This window comes from Magnolia sinica, chromosome 17, assembly GCF_029962835.1.
Source record: "Magnolia sinica isolate HGM2019 chromosome 17, MsV1, whole genome shotgun sequence".
In the NCBI taxonomy this organism is placed as follows: domain Eukaryota; kingdom Viridiplantae; phylum Streptophyta; class Magnoliopsida; order Magnoliales; family Magnoliaceae; genus Magnolia; species Magnolia sinica.
This window is the reverse complement of record NC_080589.1, coordinates 62301016-62328499: the sequence shown is the minus strand read 5'-3', so window position 1 is coordinate 62328499 and position 27484 is coordinate 62301016. Positions and strand designations below refer to the sequence as shown.

The 27484-nt window shown below is 37.0% G+C and overlaps 1 protein-coding gene, 1 long non-coding RNA gene and 1 other non-coding gene across 3 annotated transcripts; 2 read left to right on the top strand and 1 right to left on the bottom strand.

Annotated features, from left to right (window-relative positions):
- The first annotated feature begins 4506 nt into the window (after nt 1–4506).
- On the top strand, nt 4507–9393 carry LOC131230259 (MDIS1-interacting receptor like kinase 2-like). Its single transcript, XM_058226089.1, has 2 exons — nt 4507–7280; nt 8799–9393. Exons 1-2 carry the CDS (start codon nt 4541–4543, stop codon nt 9155–9157), a joined length of 3099 nt encoding a protein of 1032 aa, XP_058082072.1. The 5' UTR covers nt 4507–4540; the 3' UTR covers nt 9158–9393.
- A 3475-nt stretch (nt 9394–12868) lies between these two features.
- LOC131230266 (uncharacterized) lies at nt 12869–13811 on the bottom strand. Its single transcript, XR_009163951.1, has 3 exons — nt 13761–13811; nt 13315–13477; nt 12869–13056 (listed from the first exon to the last, which is right to left on the bottom strand). It is a non-coding gene; the product is annotated as an uncharacterized LOC131230266 (long non-coding RNA).
- Nucleotides 13812–23199: 9388 nt separating this feature from the next.
- LOC131232143 (small nucleolar RNA R71) lies at nt 23200–23306 on the top strand. The gene has a single exon (XR_009164752.1). It is a non-coding gene; the product is annotated as a small nucleolar RNA R71 (small nucleolar RNA).
- The last annotated feature ends 4178 nt before the right edge of the window (nt 23307–27484 follow it).

Below are 27484 nucleotides of genomic sequence, written 5' to 3'. Positions count from 1 at the left end.
CGAGTGTTTATTCATGCCATCCATCTATTTTGCTGGCTCATTTCATTATACGAGTCCAAAAATATGCCGATGCAAAGCTCAAGTAAACCACACTAAGAAGCCAGTGGAGATTGAACGCCCACAGTTGAAAATATACAACATACAATATACAATATACATAAGAAGTTCTTAGCAGCCAAAAAGTTTTCAAAGGTGGGAGCTCAATCCTCACTGTTTTATATGGTGTGGTCTATTTGAGCTTTGAATCTCTATCATTTTTTGTTTCATGCCATAAAACGAGTTGGCAAAACTGATAGATGCTCACGATATAATACAAACGTGACAATAAGCCCCACAGAGCTACAGAGCTTAGGCCACATAGGAAGCCGACTGTGTACTGAGTAGGTTTACCATGATTTATGTGTTTGATCGACTCCATCCATCTATTTTATCGGATAATTTTAGGGCTTGAACCAAAAAATGAAGTATATCCAATATTCAAATGGACCACACAACAGGAAACAATCTGAATTGAACATCTACCGTTGAAAACTTCTCAAGGCCCACATAAGTTTTGGATGGAGCTTATTTTTATGTTTTCCATTCATCCATGTCTTTATGATCTTATAAACAGGTTGGATGACAAATAAACATCACTGTGGGGCCTAGCAACATTTCAACAGTGGAAATCATTATTCACAAGGTTTCCTGTGGTATGATCTACAACCTTTGGATAGACTTTAATTTTGGGCTCAACTCCTTGAATTATTCGGAAAAATGGATGGATGGCATGGATAGACTACATACGTGGGCCCAAGTACGCAATCCGATTTTGGCCACGTCGTGCCACGTGATACTCATGCGGCGCCGTGTGCAACGAAATCGGACTGCATACGCTAGCTCTGGCCGTACTGAGTAAACTCTATGAGGCCCACCGTGAATGTATGTTATTATTCCAAGTTGTCCATCCGTTTTCCCAGTTTATTTAAGGGGTTGAGACTAAAATTGAAACATATCTAAAGCTGAAGTCGACCATACCACATGAAACAGTGGAAATAAGGATTTCCACCGTTGAAACCTTGTTAGGCTCCACAGTGATGTTTATTTTTCATCCAACCTGTTCTTTATATATATATATATATATATATATATATATATATATATGAATGAAAGGGAAAACACAAATATAACCTTGATCCAAATCTTCTGAGGCCCTCAAGAATTTTTCAACGGTAGATTTTCAAATCACACCGTTTCCCATGGTGTGGTCCATTTGAGATTTAGATATGCTTTATTTTTTAGGTCAGCCCATAAATTTATCTGGTAAAATGGATGGAAGGAGTGGACAAAATATATAAATCATAGTGGACCCCTCAGAGTTTACTCAGTGGGCCAAGCGTATCGAGTTACTCACCACGCAATCGGCGTCCGTGCATGTGTACGAGATTTTGTTTTGAGTGTGGATAGTCTGTTCCGAAGAAAGAAAATTTCAGTGCAGTGGTCTCTCATTCGTCCATATCATTGCCGATGAACCTGAGTAACAAGATGCGCGGGATTTCTCTCGCCCGGGTGCTATATACACATGACTTTTAACGTACGTGTGGAATTTCTATAGGCCCCAAAATAATTTATGTTTTAGATCCACACTGGCCATTAATTTTTAGAGATCATTCCAAAGCATGATCCAAAAAACAAGGCACATCCAAAGCTAAAGTGGACCAAACCAAAGAAAGAAGCTGGAGATTGAACCAATATCGTTGAAACCTTCATAGGGTCCACTGTTAGATTTATTTTTCCTTTAACCTGTTCGTAAGGTCACGCAGACCGGAATGAAGGGAAAACACAAATATCAGCTTGATCAGAGTATTCTATGACTCCAATAAATTTTCATTAGAAGGGGTCCAATTCCACCATCTGTGTAGTGTGGCCCACTTGATCGTTGGATCTAACTCCTTTTCTATATCATTCCATAAAATGGTATGGAAAAATGGATGGATGGTGTGGATCTAATACATACATCATAATGAGGCAGTGTCGCACTTATCATGGTGTGGATCTAATACGTACATCTAATACAAATATCTAATGCATACATCTAATACAAATATCAGTTTCACATAGCAAGTCTTTCCATTTTCTTATCTGGACGTCAAGACAGTGTCGCACTTATCATGGTGCCCGCCTTGATCGTGTGTATTTTGTATCCACCTCATCCATCCATTTTTTCAATAAATTTAAAGCATTATTGAAAAAATGAGGCAGATCCAATTATCATGTGGACCATACCATAGAAAACAGTAGTGATTAACTATTAATAGGCCACAAAAGCTTTGTATCAAGCCTATGTTTGTTTTTCCTCTTTCCTGGCTCACGTGAGCTTACCAACAGCTTGGATGGAAAATAAAATCTATGGGAACATTGAGGTGAGCCCTAAAAAGTTTTAATGGTTGTGTGTTCAATCACCACTGTTTCTTAAAATATGGTTCACATGATAATAGGATATTCTTAAATTTTGGTATCATGATCTACGATGATATGTCGATAGAGAGAGTGGATACAGAATATACAAATCAAGGTGGGCCCCGGGCTGCATTGTCTTGGCTGATGCCGGTAGATAGAGAGAGTGGATACAGAATATACAAATCAAGGTGGGGCCCGGGCTGCATTGTCTTGGCTGAGGCTGGATCTTACTTAATCAGACTCCCCGCACCACACAGCAAGCAATGGAATTTATTGGGGTGTGAAATTTACGTGGGCTCCAATATGATCTATTAGATCGACACAATTCATTCAATTTTTTAGATCTTTATAAGATAAGAATCCAAAAACAAAGCAGATTCAAAGCTAAAGTGGAAGACGCCACTGAAGACAACAGGAATTGATGCTACTACCATTATTGAAAACTTCTTCAGGCCAGAGAAGGCTCTGATGAAGATCATATTTGTATTTTAATTTCATCCAAGCATGTGTGTTCTTATGAATAGCTTATATGGGAAATAAGCCTTACGGTTGGCCTTAGGAAAGTTTCAACCGTAGTTTGTTTAATCCCCACTACTTTATGTGGTGTGATCCACTTGGGCTTTGCATGTGCCTCATTTTTGGGATCGTGCTTTATATTTATCTGGAAAATTTGATATACGATATAAATGGTATAGATGTAACACAAAAATCATGGTGGGACCTAGAAAAATACTGACACTTTAAAATTTATGTTTTGTAATTAGCGATAAGAGAGAGAAATCAGGCCTATCTTCTTTAGCTGAGTCATCGGAAATGACGTGGACGAATTAGAAACGGCGGCACTGGAATTTCCCTTGCCTTTAGCACGAAATCGGATTGCGTACTTTGTTACCCAGTATGCTTTTATCGTACTGAGTAAATACTATTGGGCCCACCACGAATGTATATGGTTCATCCACGCCGTTCGTCCGTTGTTCCAGCTCATTTTAGGGTTGATACAAAAATTGAAGCATATCCAACGCTCGAGTGGATAATACCACAAGAAACAGTGGGAATAATGATTTCCACCGTTGAAACCTTTCTAAGGCCCAAAGTGATGTTTATTTGTCATCCAACCTGTTCATAAGATCACACAAACATGTATGAAGGAAAAAAACAATTATCATCTGTATCCAAAACTTCTGTTGGCCCAAGAAATTTTCAACGGCAGCCATTCATTCCGCGCTGTTTTGTATGATGTGTTCTACTTGAGCTCCGGATATAATTCAATCTTTGGATAAAAAACAGGGCTGTACATCGAAGCCGAGCCGAGTCGAGGTGCGCCAAGCTTGGCTTGACTCGTCCGTTCTCTCCTTGAGTTCGAGCTTGAGCTTACCATTGGAGCTTGACTTGTTTTCTAAAAATTTCGAATCGAGCTCGAGGCGAGCTAGTGGATCAAGTCGAGGTGAGCTTACCTCGAGTCGAATCAAGCTTGATCCCAGCCTGACCCAACTCTTACCAGACTCAACTCAGAAACCCGACCCAATCGGCACCCGACTCAACCTAGCCACCCAACCCAATTGACCAAACCCACGCCGACCCAACTCCCAAATCAAATATTCAAGTAATAATAATAATAATATATATATATATATATATATATAATATTTAATTTTTTTATTTTTAAATACAATATATTATATACTCGAGTCGAGTCGAGCTCGAGCTCGAGCTTCGGGCCGAGCCGAGTTCAAGTCGAGTCAAGTCAAGATCCACTATGATCAAACTCGGCTTGTTTTCAAAACGAGATAGGTCATTTGAAGCTTGGCTCGCCTTGAGTCGTTGTTCGAGCCGAGTCAAATCGAGCTAGATCGAGCCAAGCCGAGCGAGCTTTTCGAGCTAGCTTGGCTCGTGTACAGCCCTAATCAAAAACTAAAATAACCTCGTAAAATGGATTGACATAGTCGATAAAATTCATAAATCATAGTGGACCCCACGGAGTTTACTCATTAGGTTTATCGTAATATCTCATAAGTATAAGAGAAGCTATGCTTAGCATCAACCTTCTCTTATAAATACCCATCCATCGTAAGTTTGTAGCATACCATAAGCAACATCAACCATGGCCATACACAAATTTCTCTCCCTTGCTTTTCTCTTCTTTTTCCTACACTTTCTTTCTTTCCATGCAACATCATTTACAACAGCAGCACCATCATCCGCGCTCTCAGAAGTAGAGGCTCTCATGAAATGGAAAGCCAGCCTCTCTGCAGCACAAGCTCTCCATTCATGGTCGCTTCCTTCTACTAATTCTACCACCAACACAATCTCTCCATGCAACTGGATTGGGATCTCATGCAACAGCCTTGGAAGTGTAACAGAGATAAGCCTACCGAGTGCAGGCTTGGAAGGTAAGCTCGACAACTTGAGCTTCCCCTCATTTTCAAACCTCCTCCATCTCAATCTCAGTTTCAACACTCTCACCGGTACCATCCCAGCCCATATTGGCACTCTTCACAAACTCACATCTTTCGATCTGTCTGCAAATAAAATAAGTGGACCAATACCTCTGGAAATAGGGAATCTTGTGAACTTGAATAAGCTGGCCTTGTCCACTAACCATCTAGATGGTTCCATCCCTTCCACTTTAGGAAATCTGACAAAGCTTTCCATCTTGTACCTATACAAAAATCAAATCTCTGGCTCCATTCCTTCACAAATAGGAAATCTACAAGCTCTGGTCGATTTTTCATTGTACAGTAACAATCTGAGTGGTCCTATCCCTCCTGCTTTAGGTAATTTGAGCAACCTTGCATTCTTCTATCTCTACGTAACCCAAGTTTCTGGTTCAATTCCACCAGAAATAGGGAATCTGGTTAATCTTAGAAAGCTTGACTTGTCCGCTAACCTTCTAACAGGTTCTATCCCTTCCACTTTAGGAAACTTGACCAAGCTAACTTTCCTCCAACTCTTTGAGAATCAAATTTCTGGTTCTATTCCTCCAGAACTCGGGAATTTAATGAGTCTCAATGAGTTACTATTGTACAGTAACAATCTGACTGGTTCTATCCCTTCCACTTTAGGGAACTTGACCAAGCTTAGTCGGCTGTCCCTTTTTGACTGTCAATTATCTGGTTCCTTGCCTAAAGAAATGACAAACATGACAAATCTTTCTAAACTCTACTTGAATGGCAACTTCTTCTCTGGCCATTTACCTCAGTTATGCCATGGTGGATCTCTAAAATTCTTCACTGCATTCGACAATGATTTCACTGGTGAGATCCCAAGAAGCTTTAGAAACTGCACTAGCTTAACAAGAGTGCGACTCAGTGGAAACCGACTCATTGCAAACGTATCTGAAGCCTTTGGTGCATACCCACATCTCATATACATGGACGTCAGCAACAACATGTTGTTTGGTGAACTCTCACCAAACTGGGGAGAATGCCAAAACTTGACAAAGCTACAATTCTCGGGGAACAAAATCACTGGTAGAATTCCTCCCGAGATTGGGCAGTTGAAACAGCTAGCATTCCTTGATCTTTCTTCGAACCATTTAGTAGGAGAGATTCCAAAGGAATTTGGAAGGCTGGCTTCTTTGTTCAACATGACTTTAAACGATAATCAGCTTTCTGGTCAGGTACCCCAAGAGATTGGAAAACTATCCAATTTGGAGGTTCTGGATCTGTCAATGAATCACCTAAGTGGTCCAATACCACGTCAGTTAGGGGATTGCTCCAAACTCCATTATCTGAAATTGAGTGAAAATGCTTTGAATGGAAGCATTCCTTTTCAGATTGGTAACCTAGTATTCCTACAGGGATTACTAGATCTAAGTCATAACTCCCTCAATGGAAAGATACCTCCACAACTCGTGAAATTGGTTAGTCTGGAAATTTTAAACCTCTCTCACAACATGCTATCAGGTTCCATTCCGCCTTCTTTTGAAGGGATGGTCAGCTTGCAATCTATTGATTTCTCATACAATACTTTGGAAGGTCCTATTCCCAACAGCAAAAACTTTCAAAAGTTTCCTGCAGAGGCATTTATAAATAATAAGGGCTTGTGTGGTGAAGTGCAAGGTTTGCGACCTTGCAATGCCTCTTCAGTAAGTCATGGCGATGCGAAGAAAGGCCATAGAGTTGTGATCCTCATTATTCTTCTCTTCTCAATATTGTTTCTTTTATTTGCAATCGTTGGCATAATTTCTTCCGTTTATTATCAAAGAAGAAAAAGAAGAATAGGGAAAGTGGTTCTTGAAAGGAGCAGAGGAAATACATTTTCAACATGGAATTATGATGGGATTGCCACATTTGAAGACATTGTGGAGGCGACAGAGAGTTTTGATGAAAAATATTGCATAGGAACTGGAGGTTATGGGAAAGTTTACAAAGCAAATCTACCAGCAGGCCAGGTAGTAGCTGTGAAGAAACTTCACCCACTCGAAGTTGGGAATCAATCCGATCAAAAAAGTTTTAGGAAGGAAATAAAAGCATTAACAGAAATCCGCCATCGCAATATTGTAAAGCTTTATGGCTTCTGTTCCCATGCTCGATTCTCATTTCTAGTCTATGAGTACATGGAAAGGGGAAGCTTGGCAAGCATCCTAAGCAACGATGAAAGAGCTGCACAGTTGGACTGGACTCTAAGGGTGAAGGTTATCATAGGCGTGGCCCATGCTTTATCTTACATGCACCATGATTGTACCCTGCCAATTGTCCATCGAGACCTATCAAGCAACAATGTTCTGTTGAATTCAGAACTTGAGGCTAGTGTCTCTGACTTTGGAACTGCACGATTGCTGATACCTGATTCCTCAAATTGGTCTACACTCGCAGGCACTTATGGATACATAGCTCCAGGTTAGTTGCTAGTATATTCTCCACGCTTTAATAGTTTTATTAGTAATTGGTCTTTATTTTTCATAAACTTTTCTATCTTTTGGTATTGGCACATATATTATAAAGTTTGTGCATTTGTTAGCATATTGTTGCCGGATGTGGCAATCCAGGGCAACTGGAATATGAGAAAAATTGTATCTGAAAATGCTCTCTTCCCACAAAGATTCTCTAATCCAACGGTTGTAATAGGCCTTGCAAAGAAACATACCAGGGATATTATTCCAATCCTTCAATTTATTTAGTTAAAAGTTAAGAGGTTTTGAGGTACACTTGCATATCCATTCAGCTATTATCGACAAGAGCTTGCTTTTAAACTCTTTCCAAAAACCCAGTTACTCTTTCAAAATATAGTCCTAAAGCCCCATTGTTTGACTTTAATTAAAGGATGACTGATGAACCAGTCATTATCTCATTTTAAAATTAAAATTAAAATAATAAAAAAACGTTTATCCCCATTTTCAAGCAAACTCAAAGATTATAACCTAAATATTTCCTACTAACACTGAACTAACTTCTGGACCCTACAATGATGCTTGTCTCAAATCCAAAGCATAGGTAAGTCTGGAGAAGTAAATGTGAAAATGATACAGCAAGAAATGTGGCATCCTGCAATCCTTTGCAAAGATATCCAAGAGAATAGTTGGGTTTTCTCTGTTGTACAAGGGTTTCACAGCTTTACAATCCAAGCCATCTATGTGATGTCTGACACACCAAATGCTCCACACAACAAAAGTTTCAATTAGAAGAATTATTAATACATGATCCAACCAAATTGGGGCCTATCAGTAGTTTGGATCTTAGAACTATGGGTCCCACTGGTTACTGACTTTAACCTGATTAGAATATCATCGAAACGTTTTGGTGGAACATGTTTGTTGCTTGTTTCCTTTGCCTCTCTCTCTCTCTCTCTCTGACTGAAACCAAATCTCTCTCTCTCTAAGAGAGAGAGTGATTTGGTTTGTCAATCCAGAATATTGATACAAATAATTATACTAAATCCATTTTAATATTAGGAAACAATGCCCATGTCACCCAATCCTTGCCAATGAAATGTCTAGCTACAATGATACCTATACGTGCACCATTATGCCCTGGTTCATACATGCCAGGTGACCTGACACTGATTATACTGGTATGCTTATTGGGCAGCCCACCGCCACGTGAAAACAATAGATAGTTTCAAGAAAAAAAAAAAAACCCCAACAATATGCACTTAATGTATGTATATGGCATGCCTGGCGAGTGAACCATCCCGACTTTTCTAGCAAGATCATCCGAAAGTCTGGCCTATCTCATTCACCTCCCAAATGTACTAAACACATCTTTGAAGAGATGCCTTAGGGTTATCAAGCACAAAAACCTACAAGATATGAAACCTATCTCAAGAAACCCAAATAAGCTTTGAGATATGATTAAGAGTTTAACTATTGATGATTAACAAAGTGAAAAGAACACGACTGATGATATTCTTTCTTGTAGAGCTTGCATATACAATGAGGGTGACTGAAAATTGCGACATATATAGCTTCGGTGTTGTGGCACTTGAAGTGATGATGGGAAGTCATCCTGGGGAGCTCGTCTCCTCTTTGTCATCATCAAGTAGACAAGATACACTGATAAAAGATATGTTGGACCAGCGTCTCTCAGATCCGATGACTGATGTTGCACAGCAAGTCTTATTTGTGGTATACATGGCTCTTGCATGCATTCGGCCAGATCCAGACTCTCGGCCAACCATGCGACATGTGGCTCAGGAGCTATCCATTGGTGGGCCTTCTTTCTCGCTACAGCCATTCCATGCACTTACATTCCGTCAACTGATGGATCTGAAGGTATAGTTGGGTGGATGAAAATCACCAAGTTTGTGGGCATGTGGTGGCATGTACATAATTACTGCGTGTTTATTGTATGAAAATCATCTAGCATAGATAAGTTGTTTTTCTTGTTATGATATGTACATAATTCAGTATGTGGAATCGATGTTTATAAAAAAATGTAGTATTTAAGAGTTGGTGGTCGAAATCTATATGTAATAAAGTATTTGAAAGAATAAAGATATTTTCTTGTGTGGTGATTATCTTCTAACTGAAGGTTTTCAAGCCAAATAAAAAATCTACCTTCTAGGAATTGTAATCATTTTCCTTATATATACTAATGTATTATGAAAAGTAAAAGAATGAGTTTATTTATCCAAGAGAGATGGTTTAAGTCTTTTTTTTTTTTCTTTTCCAAAAGGAAGGCAAGAATAGACTCTCTTATTACCAAGGGCTGAGACCTAATTGAATACAAACAAAAAACAAGGGGCAAAGCCCTTGAAGCAAGGTTAACAAAAAAAAGCTCACGTACTAGGCTTGAAACAAGCACCCACACCCCAAGTTAGAAAAAGAATAAAGAAAAGGAAAAGAGTGAACGCTCTGGTCTAGGGAGGGAGAGCCCACATCCTGGGCTATAGAAGAAAATAAAAGAAAATCAAATGAGAAGGTAACTCGCTAGCAAGAATAATTCGAAAAGCAGCAAGGGATTCCTAGACAATCTTAAAGTAAGAGCTTTCTATCACTTTCTAATAATCCAAGGCGAGAGATAAAAGAGTGCACCAACTAATAGACTCATTGTCCATGAGAAGAGTTTGGAGTAGAGATCTCACACCTCATTATAAACTTCAATAAGAGCATCTAAAATATAAATAATATTTAATTTGGAGATACTAACAAAAAGGTTTCTAGACTTTTATCTCTCAACCTATGCATGCCAACCTCTAAGATAACTCCCTAGATGGCACTTGAGGAGAGAGGAAAGAACATGAGCCGAATTCTTATATCATTTATTTTGATACAAGATATTGTCCACCAAGGGTCGAGATATCTTTGATCATGGTTTTGAAGCACATGAAGACTCACTCTATTATATGATGTGGGGATATCCCAGGCAACAAAAGAGCGAGCTTGTGGAATTGACAGCAATAACTGCCTAAAATAAAAATGACTCAAGATCTGATATGGTCTAAGAACGGTTTTCTGTTAGAGGGATTTAGAATTGAAAATGCTGTTATATATTCTCCCTCCCAAATATGTCAAACAAGGGTTGGAAAGTAAAACCTGCTCAGCATGTTAGGAACATAACACATGTAACCCTCGATAAGATTTCTAATAGATTGAATAAGAGGGATAAATAGCTAAATGGGATTTAAGTGAAGCTTTTCTCAAATCCAAAGGATAAAGAGATGGTAATTTATGGCTTCTTTAGTTGGAAGAGGAAAAAAGAAGAAGAAGAAGAAGAAGAAGAAGAAAAGAACGATGAATCCACATTCTGGAAATGTGACTAAGATGGTGGTGTTGTAGCACAATGCAAAGTGTCTATGAATATACTCCAGTCTATATAGGAGCATAATAAGCAACCTATGCCTTTCTTCACATGTAACCCTCTTCACACTTACCCAGATACATAGCTCAAGTGGTAGACTGAGTGAAAGATACCTCATTTCAACACTGAGGTCTTGGTATTGATTCCCTAGAGGGGGTGGCTAACAGTGAAGTGTGAACTAACAATGGGTGTACTAACAAGCTTTAAAAAAAAAAAAAAAAAAAAAAAAAAAAACTATTGTTTTTTTTTGTCTTTTTTTCTTTTTTTTTCTTTTTTTTAAGTACAGGCATTCCAAAGAACTTCAATTGGCCTTGTTGTAACCATCTTCCCCTTCTTTAGAAGTCCTTCAATAAAATTATTAGTTATGAAGTTGGCATATTTTTATGGCTTCTTGTGGGCTTAGAAAAACAAACAAAGAAAAGATTGGGAATAATTTTTAAAACTTCTTTTATGAATTATTCTTTGAAAAAGGGCCCGTTCAAGTGCTCAGAAAGTATTTGAGTGGAAAATATTTTTCAAGAAAATGACATTTTCTCTAATTGTGAGTTCACCTTATGGTGGAAAACATTTTCCAAGAAAGATTTATATATATATATATATATATATATATATATATATATATATATATATATATATATATAGAAAAAAGTTGTATAAAATATTTCCAACCATCCCCTAATAAATCTTCTAGCACCAAAGCTAAAAAAAGCTAATATGCCTCTAATACTATGTTTATTGGCAATAAGGAGTATTATATTTGCTATCATATGCAGTAGACCAGACATTAAATGGTGGAAGCAGATACACCGCAAATCTAGGAAAAGACCATTGGACTACAATACACGCAGATTATGCATGAAATCAAAAGTGGGATTCCCTCCTCACCTGCTTCCCTTTGTGGCTCAGTTTAGTCATAGGTTAGACTGATTCTCAGTGATAAAAGAAAAAAAAAACAAAGGAAAAAAGAAAAACAACTAGGCACATATGATGGATGGCCTTGATTTCAAGTAAACGAATGTTTTCCACAAACATGTACAAACGAATATACAAAGAGAGATGCTTACATCCAACTGATTGCACATGAGTTATAATATTCACCTAGCAGACAACATGCACTTGTAGTTTGTCATTTATCAGCTAATAAACATTATTCTCTATGATATGTGCAACCTGATCAGCGGATCGGGCTGATTTTTGTACAAGGGTTGGTGTCATGTCTGCCTGCGGGTCAACATGCACGGCCTGTTTCAGAGCTGAGTGAGATGCATATTAGATGGATAGCTGATCAGGCTCAGGCCAGAGAATGAGGCTCAATTAAGTAAATAAGTTGGGCATATTTTGGGCAAAGCCCAACCTAGCTAAAGTGGCCATACAAGTTATCAATGGGATACGCTAGACAACCCAATCTAACCAGAATCCAAACAAAGTATTAGACTAGTATTCAAATACATAAAATTCCACAGCATTTGGTGCAACCAACCACACCCTTTAGCTAATAATATTGGTCCCTGGACGTCCCCTTGGGTTGTAGTCTTTATCAGGTTGGGGTCTAATCAAATCAAAATTTGTGCTTAGATCAAGATTGAGTTTGAAGAATTTTGAGCGGGTTGGGATGGACCAGTGTATGGGTTATGGGTTAGGATTGGGCCAAAATTCTTAGCTCGTTCAGGAAATGGGTAGGGCTTGGGTAGAGTCTAACCCGACCATTTCTACTCTCAAATACAAATCATGTTCAAAGGCATGGATCGGATTGGGATGTTACTTGGGTGAATGAAAATGGAATCCTTTTTCCCATTCAAATTTACATGGTTGCGGAGGAGAGAGTTATTTGTAAGCTAGTCAAAATAATGCCTACATTATAAAACTCTCATTGAAACCAACCCCAAGTTGTCATAATAAAACATCCAATACACGTCAATCTCATTCACAATACATTTCTTGCTTACCACTAATATAGCTGAAAGACATTGAAAAACATATCATGGTAATTCTTATGCAGACAACTAATATAGCTGAAAGACATTGAAAATGCTTCAGATTTAAAGAAACGATTTCCTCACATTTGAAGCACTTGAAATGAGGAAAAAAATATTAAAATTAACAACTTGCTTGGGAGCAAGAAATAGCAATACCTGTAATATTACAATGATGACTTTCCAAAGTTTTAGTTATCGTCTATAAGCCTTTTAGTCACATGAGAACCAGTTTGACAAAACATAAGATAAACTTAGCTTGCGCTCTTTTTGGAATTGATGAAATTGTGGATACCATCAAACATTATTCATACTACTGACCTCTACCCTGAAAGAAACAAGTCTAATGAAAGATGGATTCTTCATCATCATCTACATGGGCAGGGTATACAGAGTTGTTGAACCTGAACAGAACATAATAAAGTATAAATGAAAATCAGTAAAAGAACAGACGTATGCAATGCCAAGCATCTACACTGTAAGCAACTATGGCAGTCCTTCTCCAGTTAATAAAATAACATCATGAAACATTCCTTGTTGAGCCATTTCATCAAACAGTTAGCATGCATGAAATATAGGAGGAATTTTTATTTTTATTTTCCATAAAAGAAGAAAAAGAAAAGGAAAGAGGAACAATCCACCACAACCCAATCTACCCATACCCTACTCATCTTCGAGCACACTGAGATTCAACAGCAAATCACCATCACCACATCTTCAACCAGCTGCCACAACTCTGCGGCACACAACTGCCGACCCCATCAAAACCTCTGCTTCCACCCTCTCCATTTGGTATCACCACCACCATCACCACAACACCACCTGCTGCCATTACAGATCCATAAAAAATCCATCAAACCCTAGAAAACAAAAAAGGAGAAGAACAAAAAGCATACTGTCTAAACAAGCATCAGAAGGTAGACAGAAATATCATCTATTGGAACAGGAAGAAGTGTATAAATCCATTAACAACGGAGGTACAGTTATAAATCCCTCAAGGATTTGAAATACTTCCGGACATAGAAAAATCCCTAATTAGGGTTTCAACATTATAAATCCCTAATTAGGAAATCACTAAGGTTGAAATTGATGAAATCTAGACTCATACCTGTTTCAGATCTTCATCTAAGCCCTGAAATTAATGGCAGCTCGAGAGAGAGAGAGAGAGAGAGAGAGAGCGTCGCGAGAGAGAGAGAGAGAGTCGTCGGGAGCGAAATGGAAATCGGATGTTATTGTTTTTATTTTTATATAAAAACATCCGTATGCCCGCTTTTAAATAGCGCCGGTGCCTGATGCACCCAAAGTACCGGTTTTACACAGTTTTGTTGCAGTGGTACCATCCAACCTTTTATGTAAATATGACATCCAACTTCTCTAATAGGTTGGTCCATTACAAGCATTACTTTTTGTAAAACACCACAGCAACCCTATATATACAAGCCAGTAGGCTAAACACAATTTGGTTGATTTTAATGGTGGGAATATCTATCTTAACTATTTACCATGGTGTAGCCCAATCAAGTGTTGAATCTACCATAGTTTTAAACCCTTGTCTAAACATGAGGTCGCCCACATGATGGACAGGATGGATCTAATTCACATGAATTCTTTCCTTCTAGGTTTGCGAAAGCAATGGCCCGCAAACTTTATACTAATATCTGGGAAGAGGAGACGTGTGAAGGGAGTGTAAATGTAGGATGGTCTATATGCTATAATAGATTTGGACCATCCAACTCAAAATCAGATCCAGGCATTAGATAGATTAGGTCAACATGCCTAAAGTAAAAAAGAATTTGATGATCTTATGATCAATCATGTCAAATACTTACGAAAAGTGTTGGTTGTTAATAAAACAGTCCAATGATCCAGATTTAACACGCACACCTACTTTCACCTGTACTTTCCTTACAAGCCTAGTTTCTTAGTTTTTGGTACATAATTTCTCTTTAATGAGTCTTAACTGATGAATGGCCTAGATCTTTGACACGTATGCCACTTTACATAATTATGACAGGCATTCTAAAATCCCTTGATGTAAGCATATGCATTATATAAAAGAGTAAATTTTTTTATTAAATGCATAGCTGGTTGGATATAAAATGTAATGTCCAACTAGTTGTGTGTGAGCATTACTATATATATATATATATATATATATAAAGGTATTTACGGAAATACTCAACTGCGAACCAGTTCATATGTACTACATACGAACTTTTTTGAGAACCGATCATACATGATGTGGATCCAAAATCTGAACCGTTCATGTGAAGCAGCACCTTGTGAAACCCCACATGACCAAGTTTTACTTTGATCTAAAACTTTGATGGGCCATGAAAAATGAAAACAGTTTTCTCCCTCGATTTGCATTTCTCTTTGCTATGGCCCACCAGAATTTTAGATCAGGGTGAAAATTTGTCAGAGGGGTTTTCATGGGATTCCACATCACATGGACCGTTCATATTAGACACCTATGACACATGTGCAAAGGTGCGCACGTGCGTAGGTGCACAGGGGAGCATGACTCAAGGTATTTATGCACCGGAATGATCAGTATAATCCCAGCATGTGAACTAATTAGCATGCTACACTTTTTTGTTCTATCAACATCTCTCACTTTCAATTCCTTTCAGAGTAGTAATTATTTCACTTTTGAATTGTGAAGGATATATTTAGTTTCACCAAATATAATGAAATTTCAACTGGGTTAGGCTAATTAATTGTGAAGTTAATTTCATTGTATTTTTTGCAACCAAAAGTGCCATAAACTAGAAATCTAGAACATAGGAAGGTCATTTTAGGATATTTTGTATTCAATCTTTATTACAATCTCTGAGGAAGAGCTAGCCCATCTTATAGTCCGCATAGGCCTAGCCCGCCTGAGCCTGGTCCAACACTTGAGACGGAAGGCCTGATCTTAAAAATATTGGGCTCGGGCACGACTATTCCAGTCCATTGATCAAGAGGGCCACGCATATACAAATAAATAGGCATTTTAGAGGAATAATATCACTGGGTCTACATGCAAGATAGATGGGTTGGTTAACCAACCATTGGAATGGCATATTTGTAGGATTTAATGGTTTATTTGTACATGTGTTGCCCTGTAATGTGATTGCTTGCCTCCAAGTGTAGAGGTTCGTAAGTAGTATCCCGTGAATACAGGGTCGATCCCATAGGGAGATGAATTATGAGAAAAAAAAAATCAAATACAAAACAAACTAAGTAATAAAAATTAATTTGATGATTTGATTTTGGAATTTTTGAATGGATGTAATTCAATCGAATAAAATAACACTCAAGCTTTAAAGTTCCACACATAAGTTAATGTTCCAAAATCATGATAAGTTGGATAATACAACTAGGATCTGAGCACTATGGTCAGCCTAATCAGAAAATAAAATAGTTTAAATACTTTAATAAGTGATATAAAATATTAGAAAATCATGGATTTGCACCATTGATATATATTCTCAAGCATCAGTGATTTTAAGAATTCAATATCAATTAGATAATGAAAATCAAAGAAATATAACAGGTTGAGAACCTCTCCTATTTAGGAAATCTGATTGTTCTAGGGTAAGCCTATCCATCAATGTGGATCTCATATGATGGAAACATATGGATCTCACAAGAGGATAAGAAAACAAAACCTAAATAATAGATAACATGCATACACCATTCTTCTCATTATTAAAACAATCAATCATCATAATCTTAAAGAATTATTAAACCCATGTGCTTCCCTTCTAGCTTGGGTTAAAAGGAACTTAGAAAAACATAATTAAATTGCAGAAATAAAAAGCAACAAGAAAGAAAATAATGTAAATAGAAAAGATCTAAAATAATAATAATTAAAAAAAAACAACTTATAAAGCTTTAATAAAACTAAAAACTCTTTAAAAATTCTAAATTTTGCTTTGGAATGCTTTGAATGATGTTTAGAGATGCCCTAGGAAGCCCTATTTATAAGTAGGGAACTCAAATTTTCGTACAAAGTTGAAAAACCCTAGAAACTGCCTTAAATATACGTATTTTTCCAAAATAGATTTCTCGCTGCATAGTTCGTTTAAGACAAACTTCTTGCTGCGCAGTTTCCCAAAATAAACTTCACAACTTCAAAATACACTCTTTCGGGATGATTTTAGGATTCTTCACTTCAAATCTTCGATTCTCTTCATTCCTCACTTGATTTTCTTGAATTTTTGGTATGTGAATTCTTCAATCTTGGTCTCCTAAGATCCATCCCTTGCCTTAGTAATTCTTGAGCATCAAATCCATGCTTTTTAGCACCGTTTTTCAATCCAAGCACTTAAATATACCTTGCAACACATGCATGAGTAAAATAGAATATTAAGATGATTTGTGTTCATAAAACCAAGATACAAATGGGAAAAATTATGCAATATTTGAGTCTCAAAACATCCCCCAACCAGTATTTTGATAGTCCCTTGTAAAATAAGTGAAAAAAATAAGAATAAAACTAATTTTAGAAACAAAATTAAAACGAAAAAAAATTTCTAACTACACCACTTTCACAGGTAATCTCGATTGCATTTGGCATATGCAATAAGCCTTTAAACCCCTAGGTTTCCCCTAGTGGACGAGTTATAGTCTCGTGAGGGTTTCCAGTAATGTTACCCACAAACATTGAAAATATGAAAAATAGTTCAACACTTAGAAATTTATAAAATTAGGCCTCTATTCATCATATGAATTCCAAAACAAAATAATACTTACCCTAAGTCTGAAGTTAGTTAGAATCTCAATTTCTTAATCCATTACATCATTGAGTTCAGAGACCTAATCAAAATTTAGAATAATTATGATCCCATATCCTTAGGTGCTCCGTGACACTGGTCTAACTTTGAGAAATATGCATGTTCTCTATCCTAACTTCTTTCAATCATTCTAAGATTATGAAATCTCTAGTTATCTCATTTTCTTCATGTCATTTCTTCTTTTATCATCATATTCTCATTATTATAGACCACCCTTAGATGAAGATTCCCACCGGATTTGCTTCATAACCTAAAGTATCGTACTTGTAATGGTAACAGTAATGGATACTTAGGTATCTTTATTTCGAATTACTGACACGATTGTTATGGTCATTGCATTTATGCTCTATAATAAAATTTTCTTTTTCCATCACTTTTTTTTTCCTTCAATATTCTCTCTTTTAAGTATATGTCAATGATACTAGTTCATTTAACCTTGTTTGAATCAAAAGTTGTTATTCTAGTTCATATATCATATTCCTCACTTAGTTAGCTAGGGTGTATTGTGAATTCAGTACATCAAATTACAACTTACTTTAAACTAGTGATTAGATAATTGAACTCAAGTATATAATTTTCAGCTGTCAGAATTCTGACTACGATCAACCTAGAATAAATATTAACTTTGCCTTTGGAATTCGCATAATATCATGTTTATATTCTTGTATATAAACATATTATTTTGAAAATGTTGAAAAAAAAACTGAAATCTAAAATAAAAAAAAAAAAAAAACTGAAATAAAAAAAAAAAACCTCACATGGATGACTATCCACACCCCCAACCTAAAATCTATATGGTCCCCAATGTAATGATAATGCAATGCAGAAAACAATAAAAAAAATCGTGAATAGTACCTACCATGAAAAACTCACCTACTATGTGACATTAAAAAGAATTGAATATGATACAAATTTTACAGAAATGCTCCGTCAGATGAAGAGCATCATTCTGAATATTCTGGCTAATGAAGAGGGAATGACTCCTCTCCCAAATGAAAGTTTTCCACATAAGGCTTTAATCTCTGACCATTAACCTTGTACACATTGCCATTACGTGGATTCTCAATTTCAACAACCCCATGAGTAGAAACATTCTTCACAATGAAGAGGTCTGTCCATCTTGATCTTAACTTTTCCGAAAAGAACTGGAGACGGGAATTGTATAATAGAACCTTTTACTGAGGTTCAAAATTCTTTCTTAGGATATTTTTGTTATGAAAAGCTATGGTTATCTCTTTGTAGATTTTAGAATTTTCATAGGAATCTCTCATCAGCTTCTCTAATTCATTCAACTCTAATTTTCTTTGTCCACTTGCTTGGTCCATATCAAAGTTTAATTTCTTTATTACCCAGTAGGTTCTATGTTCCAATTCCACAGGCAAGTAACAAGCCTTCCCATACACCAATTTATATAGAGACATTCCAATCGGGGTTTTATAAACAGTCTTATAAGCCCATAAAGTGTCGGATAGTCTGAGGGACCAATCCTTCCTATCTGACCTTATAGTTTTCTCTAAAATGTGTTTGATTTCCCGATTAGAAATCTTAGCTTACCCACTCATTTGTGGGTGGAATGGAGTGCTCACTTTATGTTTGATGCCATATTTCTTCATTAAAGCCTCAAATGTTCTATTGCAATAGTGAGACCCGCCATCACTAATGATGGCTTTTGGAGTTCTAAATCTAGAAAAAATATTTTCCTTAAGGAATCGTATGACCACTTTGTTGTCATTGGTCATACTTGGAACTGCCTCAATCCACTTTGAAACATAGTCCACACCAACCAATATATAAAGAAATCCAAAAGAAGATGGAAATGAGCCCATAAAATCAATACTTCAACAATAAAAAATCTCGAATGGTAAAATTGGGGATAAAGGCATCATGTTGCGCCGAGACACTCTTCCCAACCTTTGACATCTATTACAAGTAACACAGAAAGCATGTGTGTCTTTAAACATGGTGGGCTAGTAAAAACCACATTGTAGGATTTTTGCAGTGGTTTTCTTAGCAGAAAAATGGCCACCACATGCTTCCATGTGACAAAAAGAAATAACACTCTAAACTTCATTCTTTGGGACACAACGTCTTAAAATTTGATCAGTCCCATATTTATATAAATACGGTCATCCCATAAGAAGTTCCTAACCTCGGTTTCAAAACCGCTTCCTATCTTGTGACTTCCAATGATATGACATTTTTTCCGTTACAAGGTAGTTTATTATAGCCGCATACCAAGGCAATTTGGAGATCGTAAATAATTGTTCATCAAGAAAAGTGTCCTCGATATGAATCTCCTTAGTAGAATCATCTAACACCAATTTGAAAAGGTGATCGGCCACTACGTTTTTTACTCCTTTCTTATCTTTTATCTCTAAGTCAAATTCTTGGAGTAGGAGGATCCATCTCAAAAGTCTCAGCTTTGCATCCTTCTTAGATAACAAATATTTTAAAGCTGAGTGGTCTATGAAAATGACCACTTTAGATCCCAACAAGTAAGACCTAAACTTATCCAAAGCAAAAACTATTGCAAGTAACTCTTTTTCAGTTGTTGAGTAGTTCACTTAGGCCGAGTTTAGAGTTCTACTCGCACAGTGAATAACGTAGGGCCGTTTATCTTTCCTTTGGCCCAAAATAGCCCCTATGATATAATCACTTACATCGCACATTAGTTCAAAAAGAAGTGTCCAATCTGGTGGACGCATGATAGGTGTAGTGGTAAGGGATGATTTAATTTTATTAAAGACACTTGCACACTCACCTATCCACTTAAATGGAACATCTTTTTAAAGAAGATTAGTCAAGGGTCTAGTAATGACACTAAAGTCTTTGATGAATCTTCTATAAAAACCAGCATGCCATATAAGTGATCTAATATCTCTAGCAGTTCGGGGGATAGGTAGATAAGCTATAATATCAAGTTTTGAGCGATCTACCTCGATTCCATTTTTGGAGATAACATGGCCCAAAACAATTTCCTTTTGAACCATGAAATAACATTTCTCCCAATTTAAGACAAGGTGTTTCTCTTCACACCTAGATAAGACGAGAGATAAATTGTCGAGGCATTCCTCAAAACTACTCCCAAATACAGAGAAGTCGTCCATGAAAACTTTAAGAAACTTCCCAACCATATTTGAAAAAATACTTAACATACACCGTTGGAAAGTTGCTGGGGCATTACAGAATCCAAATGGCATCCGTTTGAAAGCAAACGTGCCAAATGGACAAGTGAACGTGGTTTTCTCTTGGTCTTTCAGGGCTATCTCTATTTGGTTATATCCAGAATATCCATCAAGAAAACTATAGAAGGAGTGACCTACTACCCTCTCTAAAACTTGATCAATGAATGGTAGAGGGAAATGGTCCTTCTTTGTGACCTGGTTTAAATTTTTATAGTCAATGCAAACACGTCAACCAGTGGTGACACGTGTTGGTATGAATTCATTATTAAAATTTTGCACAATAGTTATTCTGAATTTCTTTGGGACTACTTAAGTTGGACTCACCCAAACACTATCGGATATTGGGTACATGATTCCTACATCCAACAATTTGATCACCTCATTTTTTACAACTTCCATCATGTTTGGATTAAGACACCTTTGAGGTTGTCTAATTGGCTTGGCGTCCTCATCGAGGTGGATCCGATGGGTGCATATGGAAGGGCTTATACCCTTGACGTCAAAAATGGTCCAGCCCAAGGCTCCTTTGTGGTCCCTCAGAACTTTCAATAATTTAATCTCTTGATCATTCTCTAAAAATGAAGAGATCACCATAGGATAAGTTTTATTTTCACCTAAGTATACAAACTTAAGCTCATTTGGTAGTGGTTTTAAATCAAGCTTTGAAACATTGGTTGGTGATGGCAGAGGTCGCGAGTTCTCGATAGATAGGATTTGAATGCGCAGTCTCCACTGGTACAAACCAATGTCCTGGGTGATAGTGCTCTCATTATCATCACAAATTTCAGTAAGCACTTTTTCGAAATCAGAATTTTTCAAGTCCCCAATGACTTGAATCAATTCCTCAGTCAGACTAGGTTCTAATTTCTCTTCTTCTATCAAGCAGTCCATGAAATTCAGCTCATAGATCTCATTATTATCAATGGGCTGCTTACATAGATTGAAAATAATTAACTCTAGAGTCATGTTACCAAAAGACAAGTTCATCATTCCATTCCTGCAATTTATGATTGCATTTGAAGTTGCTAGGAATAGGCGCCTAAGATGATGGGAACTTGAGCGCTAGCATTTACACATGGTTCAGTGTCTAGTACAATAAAATCCAGGGAAGTAGAATTTCTCCACTTGGACTAGTATGTCCTCTAAAATTTCCCTGGGTACCTTAATAGAGTGGTCAGCGAGTTGGAGTGTAATCGTGGTTGGTTTAAGCTCGCTTAACCCCATTTGTTTATAAATCGAATAAGGTACTAAGTTGACACTTGCACCCAAATCTATCAAAGCATGCTCAATTTAAAAATTCCCAATAATACAAGGAATAGTGGGACTTCCCGGGTCTTTGTATTTGGGTACAACCCTTTGTTGAATAATAGCGCTCACTTTCTCAGTAAGGAATGCCTTTTTGTGCACATTTAATTTACTCTTTATAGTGCACAAGTCCTTGAGATATTTAGCATATGATGGAATTTGTCTAATGGCATCAAGCAGAGGAATATTGACAGTAACCTTTTAGAGCACATCCAACACCTCTTGATATTTCATGGGGACAGTTAGATTCCGAAGTCTAGATGAGAATAGAACTAGAAGCTCATATGACTTAGTCTCTTTATCATTTTGTTGTTGTGGCTCTTGAACCATAGCCAGTTCATCATTTTCTTGAGATAGTGGCTCATCCTCCGGTATTTCTACCGGTTGCATTATCTTGTTATTGATCTTTTTTTCACTTCTCAAGGTAATGATGACCTTAGCTTGTTTATGATGTAGCTCACTTGGATTTGAGTCTCCAATGAAATATGTGTTTCTAGGGTTTGGCACAGGTTGAGAAGGAAGGGTGCCTTTTTCCCTAGCATTTAGTTGAGTCTCAATCCTAGCCACAGCTGTCTTTAATTCCTGATTTGATTGGATTAGAGACTGATTCATTTAAGCTTGAGAGTTCATGAATACGGTTAATGCATCCTCCACAGATGATCGCTTTGGCGAGGACACATATGGTGCATTGTTAGCTGCCCCAAAGAAGTTATTTTGTGGAGACATTTGAGGTGCATTAGGCGCACTAATTTATGGTCCATTCCTCCAACTAAGATTAGGATGGTTACGCCAATTTGGATTATACGTGTTTCCCATTGGTTTCATAACTGGCCTTTGGTAATTATTTATAGCATTTGCTTGATCATGCTCATGCGTGATATTTTGTACAACTGAGATTATTGGACAATCCTTTGTGTTATGGTCTGTATCACCACAAATGCTAAAAAAATTACCTAAGGAAGTATTTGCTTTAACCATATCAACCTTCCTAATTTTTAAGGCTTTGACCTTTCTAGCCAATGCAGCGAATTTTGCATTAAGGTCGTCTTCCTCTCTTAGGATATACATCCCCGCTTTCTCTCTAGGAATGGGTCTAGTTTGGTCTGATTTTGCAAAGACATCATATGTCTACTTATTCTCTGCTAACATATCTAGAAAATCTCAAACCTCATTATGATCTTTGTCAAGAAAGGTTCTATCATACATCATCTCTATGAATTGATGGGTATCCATGATGAGCCCCTTTCGAAAAACATCAATCATGTGCCATGGTTCATAACCATGATGTGAACAAGTAATTAGAATGTCTTTGAAGCGCTCCCAAGCTTGAAAAAATAGTTCATTCCCCTTTTGGGAGAATGACATGATTTCTTGTTTTAGTGCATTTGTTTTGTGCTTGGGAAAGAACTTTTTAAAAAACTCTCTACTTAAGGCTTGCCATGAAGTGATGGTATTACGTCTCAGAGAGTTGAGCCATGCTTTGGCCCTATCCTTTAGAGAAAATGAGAATAACCTAAGCTTAAGTACATCCCTATTGCCATTGTTTACTTGTAACGGTACAATTACTTCTTCAAAGTCCTTGAGGCGCAAGTAGGGGCTTTCAAAATCCAAGCCATGAAATTTAGGAATTAATTGAATCACACCTGGTTTAAAATCAATGTTCCCTGTGTGAGCAGGGAACACTATGCAAGATGGTAAAGTTGATCTCTCAGGGTGTAAATGTTCACGTAAAGTCCGTGGTTGGTTTAACACATTCCTATGAACTTCATTTTTATCCTCAAGAGGAGGATTGGGTTGATTTTCTCTGTTTTGATTTATAGTTGGATCTGACAAATTTGGATTTGGATTATCAACTGGGTCTGTCATGGAATCCAAGTGATGTTAAGTACCTCTTCTAAATGAATGATCAAAGCCTAGAACTAGTCCCCCTTCAGAGGAGAGTCGATTGTTTTGATCCCTACTCCAACGGGACATAAATCATCCACACCATACAACAAATACCACTAATTCAAATAGCAAGTATGATACTTAAAATAAAAATAAAAACTTAACCAACAACCCAGGCGGCAGGGCTGACTATGTGGGTTCAATCAACAAAGCAAAATAAATCAACAATCCAGGTGGTAAGGCCGACCATGAGAGTTCAATCCACAAAGTAAAAATAAATCAACAACCCATGCGGCAGGGCCGACCATGAGGGTTCAATCTACAGAGCAAAAATAAATCAACAACCCATGCGGCAGGGCCGACCATGAGGGTTCAGTCTACAAAATAAATAAATAAAGTAAAACTAATACAGAAATTAAACTATGCTAATTTGGAAAATAGATTCAGCAGATGATCTTTGTGATCAAACAACAACTGTAGGACAACCATAGCACTTAGGTGATAAAATCCCAAGCAGGGCAACCTTATGTCATAATTAGTGCTTGAAAGACCCAATTGAATTTATTTTCAAAGAAAAAAGAAAAGAAAGAAAAAACATCTATAGAAAATTTGAAAGGTTTAGAGGAGAACTTACCTTAGAAAAAAACTTACCTTAGCTATTTTGCACAGATCTGATCTCTCTGAGTCTCTTCCCGACAACGGCGCTAAAAACTTGATTGCTTATCTCCAAGTGCAGAGGTTTGTAAGTAGTATCCTGTGAATACAGGGTCGATCCCATAGGGAGATGAATTGTGAGAAGGAAAAAATTAAATACAAAACAAACTAAGTAATAAAAATTAATTTGATGATTTGATTTTAGGATTTTTGAATGGATATAATTCAATTGAATAAAATAACACCCAAGCTTCAAAGTTCCACACATAGGTTAATGTTCCAAAATCATGATGCTTGGATAACACAACTAGGATTTGAGCACTATGGTCAGCCTAATTGGAAAATAAAATAGTTTAAATATTTTAATAAGTGAGATAAAATATTAGAAAATCATAGATTTGCATCATTGATATATATTCTCAAGCGTCAGTGATTTTAAGAATTCAATATCAATGAGATAATGAAAATTAAAGAAATATAACAGGTTGAGAACCTCTCCTATCTAGGAAATCTGATTGATCTAGGGTAAGCCTATCTATCAATGTGGATCTCATATGATGGAAACATATAGATCTCACAAGAGGATAAAAAAACAAAACCTAAATAATAGATAACATGCATACACTATTCTTCTCATCATTAAAACAATCAATCATCATAATCTTAAAAAATTATTAAACTCATGTGCTTCTCTTCTAGCTTGAGCCAGAAGGAACTTAGAAAAACATAATTAAATTGCAGAAATAAAAAGCAACAAGAAAGAAAACAATGTAAATAGAAAAGATCTAAAATTAAAAAAAAACAACTTATAAAGCTTTAACAAAATTAAAAACTCTTGCTCTTGCCAATCATAGTTGTTTCGTACAAAGAGTCCCTCGTGCGTATTGGAATTTATTCCAAGGGGTTAACCTATCCCACGGTAGCGACTTTAAGTTCCGGCAAGGCGGTAAACTCCTGACGACTAGGTATTCTCTTAGCCAATCATAACCGTTTCGTACAAAGAGTCCCTCGTGTGTATCGGAATTTGTTCCAAGGGGTTAACCTATCCCACGGTAGCCCTCGGACAAGTCCCTACACAAAAACCCTAGATTTTGCTTTGGGATGCCTTGAATGATGTTTAGGAATTTCCTAGGAAGCCTTATTTATAAGTAGGAAACTCGAATTTTCGTACAAAGTTGAAAAACCCTAAAAACCGCCTCAAATATACTTATTTTTTCAAAATAGACTTCTCGCTGCATAGTTCATTTAAAACAGACTTCTTGCTATGCAGTTTTTCAAAATAAACTTTACAGCTTTAAAATACACTTTTTCAGGATGATTTTAGGATTCTTCACTTCAAATCTTCGATTCTCTTCATTCCTCACTTGGTTTTTTTGGATCTTTGACATGTGAATTCTTCAATCTTAGTCTCTTAAGATCTATCCCTTGCCTTGGTAATTTTTTAGCATCAAATTCATGCTTTTTAGCACCCTTTTTCAATCCAAGCACTTAAATTCACCTTGCAACACGTGCATGAGTAAAATAAAATATTAAGATAATTTATGTTCATAAAACCAAAATACAAATGGAAAAAATTATGCAATATTTGAGTCTCAACACAATGTTTGTGAGAAATTCATCATATCCATCTATTTTTCAAACTCATTTTTAGGACATGCGACCAGAAAGTATGCTGATCCAAAACTCAAGTGAGCCACACTAGCCGAAAGAGGGGGAAAGAAATGCCCACCATTAAAACATTCTCAAGCTCTACGTTAATGTTTATGTGCTGTCCAAATTGTTGATATGGTTATTCCACTGGGATGAACTGAAAACACCCAAAAATTAGCCTGATACAAAACATTCGTGACCATTCAAATGTTTCAATAATAGTCATTTAATTCCCACTGTTTCATCTCATGTGGCCTACTTGTGTTTTAGATTTATTTATTTTTTAATTTTTAAATTTAAAATGAGCTTGCAAAATAGATGGACGGGATGAATTTTTCACAAGCATCGTGACGGCCCCACCTCGCTTCCCAAGTTGGGTAACTGCATTTGGGTAACAGCATATTCACTTTCACACAGCTATTTCTTGCCCCAGTAACGTGTCACCATGTCTAGGATATCCTATCCGTGCAAAAAAAGGGTCAGATAATGATCGTCACTTGCTATGAAAATCAGGCCAATCCACCCAATGGGTGAGCCACACTAGTAAACTAATCATACCAACGAACGTGATTTGATTCGGCATTTTTTTTTTCCAGCTCCATATCTGGATCGGCCTGATTCTCATTCCAAGCGTTCCTCATAGAGTGGGAAAGAGAGCCGTTTGGGGCTTTGAGTGATAGGGTACATGAGGATGACCGGTGACGTGGCATCATATGCAAGGATCAGTGACATGGATTCCATCTTGATGTGGACGGTCAAGATCATACGCCTACGTCTATAAATGAGAAGCGCTTACATGGTATCTTACTCATTCATCATTCTCTCAAGGAAACATGTCTAAAGCAACGACTCTGCTTGCTTTGATTAAATTTGTCCTGATGATGGTCCTATTTCTCGGGCGTGCAGCACAAGCACAAACTCCACCCGTACCGAACACGTCGCACAATCCCGGACCATCTCCGTGCTGCAGTCCAAAGGAAAAGGGCGAGTAGAGTAGAGAGAAAGAGGGAGTAATTGGGGTGGGGAAAGAAAACTCGTTTGTGTTTTTTATTTTTATTTTTCTTTTAATTTATGGTTTTGTTAGAAAATTTACGTAAGTTAAATGTTTGCAATGAAAAATCACTTTCCCTCCCAATCTGGTGTTTTTTTTTTTTTAATCTACTTCTCTTTACTATCATCACATGTTTTTGTATCCGATCGCTGTCAAGATTTCTAGAGATTACAGAAGCATCATGTTACAGAATACGGCTCCTTGAATTATGATGACAAGAACGATCGGATTCTCTTTCAAGCTCCCAATCATGCGGTCACAGTCCCTACTTGGACGATCATGATCCCTTCCCTGTTCTCGGCTATCACCGCAATCATCT

Bases quoted from the DNA above. Each gene is read 5' to 3' on its own strand.
- LOC131230259 (XM_058226089.1), top strand. From the start codon at position 4,541: ATGGCCATACACAAATTTCTCTCCCTTGCTTTTCTCTTCTTTTTCCTA. The intron at 7,281-8,798 runs GTTAGTTGCTAG...TCTTTCTTGTAG, and splicing joins TTATGGATACATAGCTCCAG to AGCTTGCATATACAATGAGG.